The sequence below is a fragment of the Gymnogyps californianus genome, chromosome 3, assembly GCF_018139145.2.
Source record: "Gymnogyps californianus isolate 813 chromosome 3, ASM1813914v2, whole genome shotgun sequence".
Taxonomy (NCBI): Eukaryota; Metazoa; Chordata; class Aves; order Accipitriformes; family Cathartidae; genus Gymnogyps; species Gymnogyps californianus.
In genome coordinates this window covers 112,225,365-112,237,809 of record NC_059473.1, presented here as the reverse complement: position 1 = coordinate 112,237,809, position 12,445 = coordinate 112,225,365, and the positions used below count along the sequence as shown (strand labels likewise).

Below are 12,445 nucleotides of genomic sequence, written 5' to 3'. Positions count from 1 at the left end.
CATGTATATAAACAACATTTTTTTTTCTTGTAAAAATAGTGGATTATTTGCTTTAAAATGGAAGTTGCAGTGAGTAAGCCTTCTTGGAACAGCTATGCTTTGTAGTGAGCTTATTTTGAGATATATATTTTCTAAAAAAACCTTTTCTATTGCATATGTCAAGGTTACTGCAGATGCAGTCTTACCAGCAACTCCTCTTTTGATTCTTTACTGGTCAGAGCTATGTGTGTCTGCCCTCTGTTGCTCTGGGACTCCTTTGAATATCCACTCATGCTCCTCAGTTAAATGGTGGCTGGTATAGTCATTTGTGGTTAGTTCTTATGTTTGGAATTCAGTGCTTCTCTGTGAGGTTTAGCAGAGCCCCACAGCTGGACATACAGCTTTACAGTTGCCAGTAAAGTCTCATTTGGAGAAGTCACTGAAAACGGAATAAGAAAGAAACAGCAGATTAGGAAGGAGAGGCATACCTTGGGGTTTTTCTCAGTTTCAGTTCAAAGGAATTCAAGCAGATATTTATGAAAGAAAGGGTCAGGAACAGCATTTTAAATAATTTTGTTACCTGCAACTGTGCATTGTATGTGTGATGTGAGGGAAAAGCCCTGTCTACAGCAAATATGAAAATGACGTAAATGACAGTATCAGTAATTTTTATGAGCTGTTCAGATTCGCCTTTACATTAAAATACTATTTTTGCAGTAGGACAAAATTAGAAACCTTTTTCTGATCAGAAGACCAGTATCTTCTGGCTATTAAAAACAGCAACTATGGGAAAACAATTTAACCTTAGGAACAGGTTTTTTGACTTTTTTTCTGCAGCCACTGAACTTTCTTGCTGTCTGTCTTCCCTTTTCTGAAGACTATCGCTCCTTCTCCTACTCTAGGTTCTCTCCCATTGTTGTAGTAAATATTATTAAGCATCTGATGTGGCCTGCAGGCTACCAGCAATGGCAGAAACCCAAAAATATACTTTTGCTCACAATTTTATTACTGCCTTTTTTTTTAAATCAGCTGACAGTTTACGCTTGAAATAGTCAGATACTAGTTAAAGAAAATTCTGAGATGCGTTACAAAAGAATTCACAGTAGTTAAGAGTTTTCAGGGGTGCACTTCATCCTTACTTGTTGAATTTTAAAAAAAGCATGTAAGAGCTGACTCCTTTGGCTCACACATTGTGAGGCCATGCATCTCTAAGAATCACTCATGTAACTTCTTTCCTGTTTCTGTACTGCTTAGGAGAGAATGAAAAATAGTGCTGCATATCTTCTGTGATTTACATTTAAAAAAAAAATATTTCTGAAATGAGAATTTTGTAAACATTTGAAGCTGGTAATATTTTGGCATTGCAACTGAAAGAATCAGTCCTGCCACAGCGATTTGTTTCAAAGTCCTTTCTGACACAGGTGTTTGTGTGGTTTGTTATGAACCAGATTGGGGAACTGAGCAGAATTAATGCGGAGTGGGGTGGTTGGTTTGTTTGTTTCTTTTTATTAAAACTAGTCAGGCAAAAGAAAAGCAAAGACCAGTTTCTGATTTTCATTTTGCTTCACTGATATTTGTGCCAGCATAAAGGGAGCTGCTCGGGTGCAGGAAAAAACAGGAGGACGATTGGGTTCTTATTGGCATTGCCATTTTATACAATTTAAAGTTGCTGAACCCATAGCTCATTTCTTTTTGGAAACTGTTCTGAGGGTAGGAAGTATCAGTGGAAAGGAAGAGTGTATACGTGCTTGCTGAAGCCTCTTGCTACCTTGGACTTGGAAGAAGAGTTGGGAATTGTAGTAAGAATTTATGGAACAGTAAGTTGTTGCTCTCTTAGGTTAGGGAACAGTGAGTTCTTGTCTCTTCTGATTTTTCTCAGCATCTGAAGAGCTGTGGCAAATGCCTAGATGAGAATTATTGTCAAAATGTTCTGACAGACTCTGATGAGCGGTCTGTGCCAGGGGCCTGGAGCCTGCATCCTCCTCAAGGCTTCCTGAGGCAACCGTGGAGAGGTGGCGGGGCCATCTTGTGAGTTAGCACTCTATAGCGCAAAGTGAAACAGCTGAGGCGGAGTCATTGCTTACGATTGTTTTAATCTATATTACACAAATCTTCAAAAATTGTGGAGAACACTGCAATAATCATCACACTTTCAGTCAATTTAATCACTTAATTCTTCCACGATAATGCTTTGAGAAGGAAACTTTTTTTCCTACCACATTCTCAGGGGTTTGAATACACCCTATTTCAGACCTACTGCAAGTCATTACTAATCAGGTTAATGTTTTATTAATAGCTTATTTTAATTTAAAAATGAAATAGTTTGCGTCTCAGCTGAGACATTAATTGATATTTAGCTCAACTCAGAGTTTCAAGCTGAAACTCAAATGTTTTAACTCATTTCACAAAGCTACAATTTATTAATTGCCCGTACTATAGGAGTTTGGTATATCCTGTTTCTGTGACCACTTTGCAGAAGCAGCCTCTTCACGTGTTTAATATGCAAGAAACTTTTTCAATGCCTGCTTTCCCTTACTATTCTGAGTTCTTACCACTTTCTCTAAGGCATTGAACCAAAGCAGAGCATGTATTTATTATAAGAGGCACATAAGTATCTCATATAATACAACCATTCCTTTTCAGTCTTCTGTATTGCTTTAATCAACTGTTAGGATTCTGGTTAAATTGCTGCTTTTTTTGAGCATTCATGGGACAGGAAAGCATAACGTAATATTTAATTCCCAAAACAATGAGAGGAATCTCATAGTCCTCTGAGCAAAAACTAGCTTGCTTATTTTAGAAAAGAAGCTTGAGCTTTCCAGCATGGGCTTGGTGTAACAAATCTTTTTTGGTCTTGTCTTTTCCTCTTCTGTCATCTAGGTTATGACAACACATTGAATAAATTCTTCCAAGTCACTTTTTCTGCCATCTGAGATTTGTCAAGTGTTGAATCATGTCTTAGTGGCTTGTGCCTTTTTTGGTGGTCTCCCATGCAGGTATTACATAGCCTGTTAGCTGCTTTAACTTCTGGGAGCAGACAGTTAAATAATTAAGCAACAGTTAAAAATATTTAATCATTTATAATCTTATTATCAGGAATAGAAGGGCACGAAGAATGGATTTTGAGGAAGTTCAAACAGCAGCACAGGGAGTGGTGCCATCAACAGGCCTGGCACAATCCGGAAGCCTTGACTCCCTAAACGGATCAGTGACTTCCTATGCGTTACCCAGCATCACTCAAAAATTGGAAACCTCTATTGTTAAAATGATTTGCTGATGTTTTGGAGGTTGGCAAACTTCTAGAGTGTAATGGCAATGGACGTATTTACAGTAGAAGGAACTTTTAGTACAGGTGTGTCACTCGTGCAGCAGCTTTGCTAACCCCTGAATAAACTTCCTGGAAAGTTGCTTTTGCCATTTTCCTCTCCAAGCAGACACTGCTTACTTAGAAGATTTATCTGTTAAGATTAACTTCTTGCAAAAGTAGCCGTTCTGGTTCCTTCCCTTACATTCTGTTATGTTGCTTGAAGTTGCTGAATCATATGCCAGCCATGCATTTACCAACAGAAATGCGTTATCTGGTATGGTGTTAATGCCTGTCATGACTGTAATTCTCTGTGCTCCATAGTTTCTCAGTGATACAGATGAACTGTCAGATGCCAAGAAGAATCTTAGAAATGTATTGCACTGTAGAACTTACACTGAGTTAAGGAGATAATTACCCCTCTGGTTTTCTCTTGGCTTCTTTAAGGCCACTCCTTGCCAGGTCTTTGCAGTTGCCTTGGCAGGTTGGGCTCCGGTTCCATTCTTAATGATATTGTTCTGGTAAGAGTAGCAATGGGAGAGGTATCAAATAAGCAACTTTTCCCAAGCAGAGCATGAATTGGAGCCACAGAGACAGAATGTCTTAAGATGTATAAATGAGTTCTATGTCAGTATTATTAACCACTTTTCCATTTGGATACTTTGTAGATACAAAGCAATTCAGTTCTGCCATCAGTCTTACTTTCATTAAGTCAGGGATGTGTCCTCTGCAAGTCAGAGGACTGCTGCTTTCTGTTGCGCTATCTTCCGCTCCTTCCGTCTATGCAAGACAAAATACTTCTTGTGTCCCCATTTCTTTCCTCTGGAGGGGGAAATGCTGGCCTGTCTGAAGCTATGCCTTCTAGTTTCTGTTGCTTCTGCAAGGTCTCCAGCAGCATCTTGTTCCTCGCACACCTTTGACCAGATATTATGTATGCACCCCTAATTACTTCAGTCTTTCTGTTGTGCTTTTTTTTGGTTTTGGGCGGGTGTGGAATTGCAGCACTTCCTGGCTGTACTTCAGTTTAACTTCTGGCTAGACTTTTGCCTAGGGCAGCAACTTTTGACTTAATGTACTCCATAGCAGCACTCATTGACTGACTGTGTCTGGTCTGTGGGGATAAAATTGCACTCCCTTGCATTTTTATTATTCCTATATACACACCCCAGAACTGCCTGATATGCGTTCTTTTTAACTTTTAAGAAAATAACCTGGATATGAACATTTTTTTTCCCCCTTAAAGAGCAGAAAAGCTTGGTTTTCTCCTCCTCCCCACCCCCCTTTACTCTTCTAGTCAGGTATTTATTCCATTTTCACAAGTACTTGTAACCTTCAGCCACATTCTTGCTGCCAGCTGTCAGTGACTGATCCAAACACACTGCCCTTTCAGAAAGTGAAGCTTCATTTGTTTAAAGGTTATAGTGCCATTTTCAAGTAGTAAATCAAAAGCTGTCTTTAAATACTTGCTGTACAGCATTCCTGGTCCTTCCTGTGTTAAAGAAGAAACCTGAGTCATAGGTGACGACATTCTCACATTTTAGGACTTTTACTCAAATGTCACAATATTTTTATAAGATTCCATTATATTCTGGGGCTGCAGAGTCGATCTAATGTCTTCCTTTAAACTTAACATTTTTCTTCTGCTGGGCTTCGTGCTGTTGCAAATTCATGAGGCTGTAAGATACAATCTGTGGTATCTGTGCATATGGATACCACAAATGTACAAACTCATCTGTGTGAAACCTTCTGAAAATTCAGTCCTCTACTAAAAGGATAGTGTTGGAAAGGTCTCCTGCACCTTGAATTAGATTGTGTTATGTGATACCTGAACTAAATCATATGATCCAGCATGTTGCAATTATGACATTGCTTCAGGGTTTCTCTGAGCTTGCCTTCTTGCAGCCCGTTTTTTGTTTCAGGTTAGTTCCATGCTTTGATTATCTGTTCCATATCTGTTAAATTTTATGACAAAATAGACAATCCGTCTGTATAAATGATACCTCCACAACACCTGCATCCCTAGATGATGATTATTGTCTTTAAGATTATTAAATATTATATTTTATATATTATTTTTATATAATTATATATTATATATTATTAATTATTTTTATATAATTATTATAAAATAACTACAATTATTAAATCTTAGTTAAAGGAGTTAGGAGGGGCAACCTCATTGCTCTCTAGAGCTTCCTGAGGAGGGGAAGTGCACAGGAAGGTGCTGATCTCTTCTCCCTGGTATCCAGTGATAGGACATGTGGGAATGGTTCAACGCTGCACCAGGGGAGGCTTTGACTGGACATTAGGAAGCATTTCTTTACCAAGAGGGTGGTCAGACACTGGAACAGGCTTCCTAGAGAGGTGGTCGATGCCCCAAGCCTGTCAGTGTTTAAAAGCCATTTGGACAATGCCCTTAAGAACATGCTTTAACTTTTGGTCAGCCTTGAAGTGGTCAGGCAGTTGGACTAGATGATCATTGTAGGTCCCTTCCAACTGGAATAGTCTATTCTATTCATCTTTTAGTAGAGCAAGCAAGATTTCTCCATAGTCAGCACTTCACAGGGATGATAAAACTGGTAACTCCTCAGTTGGTATCTCATTTGCTTACTTCATATATTGTTGGGTTTTTCATTGCTTAACTGCAGTGTTTAATGCTTAAGTAGTTTCACTGGAGCTGTATTAACATTGTTTATAATTTCTGTATTATTTTTTGAACACAGAAGTACTCCTGTGAGTTTCTGACCAATAATGGAGCTACGTAAAACTACACCCTACTCTTTCAACATGTTTAAATCCCTGCCATCTCATCTCACACATCTGAAAACATTTGAAACATCTCAGAAACATTTGAAAATAGATTCATGTGATTCCCCTCCCTTGTGAGATGTAACATTGTGTTCAAACATGTAATTGCACATTCTCTCTGACTTGAAATTTGCCAATACTCCTCTACTGCTGCTTCCTGTGAATTTGCATTTGTCCTCGTCTTGTGCCAAAGCTTCTGATCTGCAATTAAGTAAGCTTCCAAGTGCAGTCTTCCCTTCTCGAACTGCAAAATTAGTTCACATCATGAACAAAATAATAAACTTTGTGTGGGTGAAGCACTGTTGCTGTCCTATGCTTCCTGTCTAAGCTTTCATGATTCACTATAGAAAACAGCCTCAGAATTCTCTCAACTCCTTTTGCTGTTCACACTCTGGATTACTTCACAGTCTTATTGGTACACTGAATGTAGCAGATTTCTCTACTTTTGAGGTTTTAGTTGCCTCTGTCCTTATAACTTCACTAGCAGGCTCTTTTCCCTCATTATTAACTTTTTTTTTTCTTTAAATCTTTCCCCTTCCCCTTCACACCTAATCCTTTCCTCAGAAGAAGGAATTTTTAGTTGCGTTTTTGTGTTCCACAGGTTAGGAAGGACCTCTGGAGGTCAACTGGTCCAACTCTCTGCTCAAAGCCAAACCAGTTTTGATGTTAGATCAGGTTGTTCAGGTCCTTGTGCAGTTGAATTCTGAAAATTTCCAAAGATTGAGGTTTTGCAGCTCCACCGGACAGTCTGCTCCATTCCGCAATTCTAGGGGTTCATTTCCTACAAAGTAGGATTTCTGATGTTCCAACTTGTCTGGTGCCTCTTGTCCTTTCACTTTGCAGGTCTTAGAAGTAAAACCTCCTTTCGACTTCTGTTGAGGCCAACCATTTAGACTTCCCTAAGCTGAACAATTCTAGTTCTCTCAGCTTGTCTATGAGCATGTTATGGTCCCACCCTCTAAGCATCTTGGTGGCCTTCCATTAAGCTAGGGAATGTTTTGATATTTTTCTTGCACTGAGGAGCCCAAAGCTAGACATAGCATTCCAGATGTGGTCTCACAAGTGACAAACAGAGGGGAAAAATCACTTCCCTCAACCAACTGTCTATTTACTGCATTTACCAGTGCAGCCTGGTGTGCAGTCAGTGCAAAGGCTTGCTGCTCGTTCCTCTTTGTTCATCTTGTTGTCCACCAGGGCTCTCAGGTCCTCTTTCTCAAGGTGCCTTCTAGCTGGTGAGCGCCATCCTGTACTGTTGTGTGGTGTCGTTCCACCCCAGCTACAGGATTCTGCATTTGCCGTTGTTGAACTTTGTGAGGTTCCTGTCAGTTCATTTACCCATCCTGTCTGGATCCCTCTTAGGAGCAGCCCTGGCCTCCAGTGTGTCAGATTTGAACTTTGAACCACTGACCATGACTCCAGCAAGTTTTCCACCCACCTTGTAATTTCTCTGTGCAATCCATGTTGGCCTGGTTTGGCTACAAAGATACTTTGAGATGCTGTGTTGAAATTCATGCTACAGTCAAGGAAAGAAAATGTGTACTGCTCTCCCCTTGTCCACCAAGACAGACGTCTTGTCATGGAAGGCAATCAGGTTATTCAAGCACAGTTTGTCCTTTTTAGATCCATTCTGGCTGTTCCCGTCCTTTCTTGTCCATCAAGTGCTTGGAAGTGGATTCCAGAAGGATTTGCTCCATGATCATCGTGGGCAGTGAGGTTAGGCTGCTGTTCCAGCCTGTAGCTTTCTGGATCCTCCTTGTTGCCCTTCTAGAACATGGACATGACATTTGCCCTTTACGAGTCATCAGGAGCCTCCCCAAGTTGCTGTGACCTTTCAAAGGTGATAGAGAACAGCCTGGTAATGGTGTTGGCTCCTTCAGCACACTCACATGCATCCTGTGTCATCTCATGGCCTGGTGTATGTCAAGTTTGCATTATTGGTCCTTAACTCTGACTTCCTCTACTGCGACACTTCACTGCCCTACACTCTGCTATTAGCTTTGAGGAGCTGGGAGGCCTGTAAGCAGAGCTTGTCAGTGAAGTCTGGGGCAAAAAAGGCATCGAGTACCTTGATCTTCTTCATGTCCTTTTGCACTAGATCCTCTACCCCACTGAGAGCAGCAGGCCCACATTTGCTTCATTCTTTCTTTTATCGCCAGTGTGTTTATAAAAGGGTCTTGTTTCCCTTCATAACCCTGGCTAGTTTCAGTTTCAGCTGAGCTTGGCTTTCCCAATGCCATCCTTGCATGCTTGGGAGATTCCTGCTGGGTAACCCATCCCTGCTTCCATGTTCCAAACCTTCAATTTTTGTGCTTGAGTTGAGGCAAAGGTTGCCCATTTAGCCAAAGTGGCTCTCTGCCATGCCTGCTTGATTTCTAGCAAACTAGATGTCTTGGTTTCATCTGGGATAGAGTTAATTTTCTTCTTAGTAGCTGGTACAGTGCTGGGTTTTGGATTTAGTGTGAGAATAACGTTGATAACACACTGATGTTTTAGTTGTTGCTAAGTAGCGCTTATCTTAAGCCAAGGACTTTTCAGTTTCCCATGCTCTGCCAGCAAGCAGGTGTGCAAGAAGCTGGGAGGGAGCAGAGCCGGGGCAGCTGACCCGAACTAGCCAAAGGGGTATTCCATACCATGGAACATCATGCCCAGTATATAAACTGGGGGGAGTTGGCCGGGAGGGGCAGATCACTGCTCGGGCATTGGTCAGCGGGTGGTGAGCAATTGCATTGTGCATCACTTGTCTTTTCTTGGGTTTTATTTCTCTTTTTCTTGTTATATTCCTTTTCATTACAATTATTATAATATTATTATTATTAGTTAGTATTATATTTTATTTTACTTTAGTTATTAAACTGTTCTTACCTCAACCCACGAGTTTCACCTTTTTTATTTTTCCTTTCCTCCTCCCCATCCCACTGGGAGGGGGAAGGGGGAAGCGGCTGCGTGGTGCTTAGTTGCTGGCTGGGGTTAAACCACGACACTAGAACAGACTGTTCTTGTGCTATAAACATGTCGTCTTTGAAGATGAACCCACTCTTCTACCCTCCAGCAGCTTCCCACAGGATCATGCCTGTGAGTTCCCTGAACAAGCCGTAGTCTGTTCTCCTGAAGTCCAAGGTCTGCTATTTTCCTTCCTCAGTTCTGTCGGGGTCTTAAATTCCACCATCTCACGGTTGCTTCAGCCAAGGCTGCCACAGACTTTGTCATCCCTGGCCAGTTCTTTCTTGTTTGTGAGTAATAGATCAGAGTGCCTCCCTGATTGGGCTTGTTGCTCACTTGGGTCAACAGAAATGTTCTTGATGGTCAGGCATCTCCTGGATTGCTTGTGGCCTGCCAGGTTGCTCTTCATGAATATGTAGGAATGGTTGAACTATTTACTAGATGTTCGTTATCATTAACTCCCCGCTGACAATGTCATCTTTAATGTCGTACTGAATTAACTGTATCTCTGATCTTTTGTTTTTTCCTGTATTCAGATGTGAGATCCCCTTTAATGCCTTTCTTGGGATCAAATTCCACAGTCTTTGACCCTGAACAGGGATCTTGCAATATACACCTCTACTCCTCTCTGAATATAAGCATCCACAGCTTTTCATACAATTTCATGCTCTTCCCTGGTAGAGGTCTTGCTCCAGCCAACCTGTTTTGCTTTATTTTGTTCTTCCTCTAAGCATGTGTGGGAGCCATGTTGAAGCTTGTCAGGCTTAAGAAAGATTACCTCCAGTATTATGGATTCCATTCATTGCTCCCATTATCTTTTCTCCTTGTAATAAGAATAGATTTTTAAAATGCATTTAGCCAGGAATGCATTCACTAGCATGCTACATTTACAAAATTAAAGAGTCTAGGACCTTGCGTGTCTTCAGAATTTGTCAGAGGTCAGAATTTCACTGGTTTCCCTTACAGATTCCGATGACTGCCAACGAGAAAAATACTGAAAGACGGAGCTTTTCTGCAGAATATTGCCCCAGAGGATACTTGAACAGAGAATTGTAGACCTAATTTTAAAAAGTGTAGAACTACACATGCAGCGAACACTAAAAAGCACTTTGAGATGGCCAGCAGTTACATAGACATACGTAAACTTGAATTAGTATTTCATATGGATATGGAATGGAGGAGTGGATCTGAAGTCATATCCTTGCATGATCTGAAGTTGTACATGAAGGTTACTGAGTTATATTCCTCACCGTTTGACTGCTGTTGAACCCTCCAGGTGTGTAGGAGCAGGTTGCACCTGCAGTGCTTTTGTGCATACCAGGCACTTCACACTCCTGCGTTATCAGTGGAGTGTCAGTGGATGCTGGCAGCACGGCGGGTGGCAACGAATAATTGTCTGAAAATTCAAGATAGGCGTCTCTGGTTCTTTTCATTACCAGAGTCTTCCTGTAAGCTTGTGAATGATTGTTAGAGGTGTGAAATGAGAGTCAGCAAAATTCAAAAGACATTTCAGTTGTTACAGCTAAAGGTAGATGGTTAATGGTTTCCAAACAATAATGAAAGGGGATATTAATAGTGACTGCAGATTTCAAGAATTACCAAGAAGGTTCTAAACATTTAAATAAAAATAGCTTATTTTGACTCTAAATGAAAAATGTTAGAGAAAATTCTTGTATTCTGTTAATACGTGCATGTTCACAACTTTGATTTGATTTTTTTAGATGAGAAGATTGTGGAAAAAATCCGAGCTTTACAAATGAAAGCTGAAGACTATGATGTTGTTAAGGTGATTGGAAGAGGGGCTTTTGGAGAAGTGCAGCTGGTAAGAATGTAATGATTTAGTGATTAGACAGATTTACGGCTCTAGCCAAAACCTTCCCCAGTCTTGCATGCTTTATATCTAAAAATGCACTCTTATAAAGAATAAGTGTTATTTTCATTGTATTGTGAGGTCATTTCTGTGCATAGTAAACAGTACATCTGAGTTTAAAACATGATGGATTGGAAGGGAAGGACTTGGGAAACAGTTTGCTATCCTTTGATCAAAATGGAAGAGGCAGTTCATAGTAATTCTAAATTTTTTTGGCCACAAGCATCACTGTATAATAATATCTGAAAGCTTCCTATGAAAGAGCAAGCTAATGGTCCAACAAAAAAATTTTGGTTTGCTCTTATAATTGTGGTGTTTGCATTGTATTTAACTGATATGACTCATGTAAGATTTTTTTTAAGACTCTTTTCTTCACATTGTCCACTCAACATTGTATCCTATGTAATTTCTAATGTAAGAATGAGATTACTCTTAAAATTTATATTGCAGAGAAATTATGTTTTTAAAAAAAAGCAATCAAAATACAAAAAGTAACTTAGTATATCATGCATAGTCTGCTTTTAATTTAATTTTGATTTTTCCTGGACTTCCCAGTCATACTGTGTGATAAATAGCACAAAAATGTGAGCTTATGTATAAGATGGATTGATACGTCAGTTTTGAAATAAGCTATGGATGTAAGCACCAAATACAATTTGAGAATACAAACACCAGGGACAAGTTATCATGAGCTGACATATAACTGTGCACCAACTGATCCACGATAATTTTCTGTGTAAGCATTTTTAGAGGAAGAGCAATGTGAAGCCAGTCAATGGAAAGGGGAGCAACTAATTTGCAGCAATTGAAGCTTGTTATCTTGTTACCAGAAGGTAACAAAAATTACACTTTTGCTTGTGCCTTTTGATGTGGAACTGACATTTTACTGTTCTGTGCTAATTTTTCACTAGGAAGCTGGGAAAATCATACTGTCTTGTAATGTAAAGCAATTTTGGAAAATACAAAGTTGTTTTGTTGAGGAATGTGGCAAGATCTTATCTCTGAAGTGCTTATAGGAGGCACACAGTGTATAATGGCAATACATTTCTTATCCGTTTATAAAATTCTTTGTATTTTCCATACTAGTATTGGTGAAATTGGTTGGAAGTGGGGAAAAAAACCCTGTGACTAGCCTAACACTATTTGCGTGACTCATGAGTAATTTGCAAATTTAGATGTATTTCATGTGGTAGTTAAGAACATTTAATCAGAAATTTTTATTCATTTATGTAATTTTTTAAGGCAACTTCATCCAAGTGTGGCAACATGAGAACATAGCTCCCTCTTGCCTATTTGTTTCCAGGTCATTTGCACCCTGTTTTTATCCAGAACATTTTATGAAGTATGGAGAGGAGTATTTCCAAAGGTCCTCATTTTTGAACAAGACTTTAAAGAATTAATATATATCTTTATATGCTTTTATATCCTTGCTGGCAAGAGATTAAAACCAAAACCTTCAGCAGAACCTTACTTATTTGAGAAGGGGCTGCTGCAGGGAGCTTTGTAAGAAAGCAGTCTACTCTTTGTCTTTTCACTGACAGTCA

At 39.7% G+C, this 12,445-nt stretch overlaps 1 protein-coding gene across 2 annotated transcripts in view; it reads left to right on the top strand.

The window, feature by feature from the left end:
* Positions 1-12,445, top strand: part of ROCK2 (Rho associated coiled-coil containing protein kinase 2) — a 103,550-nt gene that overhangs the window by 44,713 nt on the left and 46,392 nt on the right. For both annotated transcript variants that reach the window (XM_050892995.1, XM_050892996.1), the window contains exon 3: positions 10,753-10,853. In XM_050892995.1, coding sequence (XP_050748952.1) covers positions 10,753-10,853 — 101 coding nt within the window. The remainder of the gene's footprint in view (positions 1-10,752; positions 10,854-12,445) is intronic.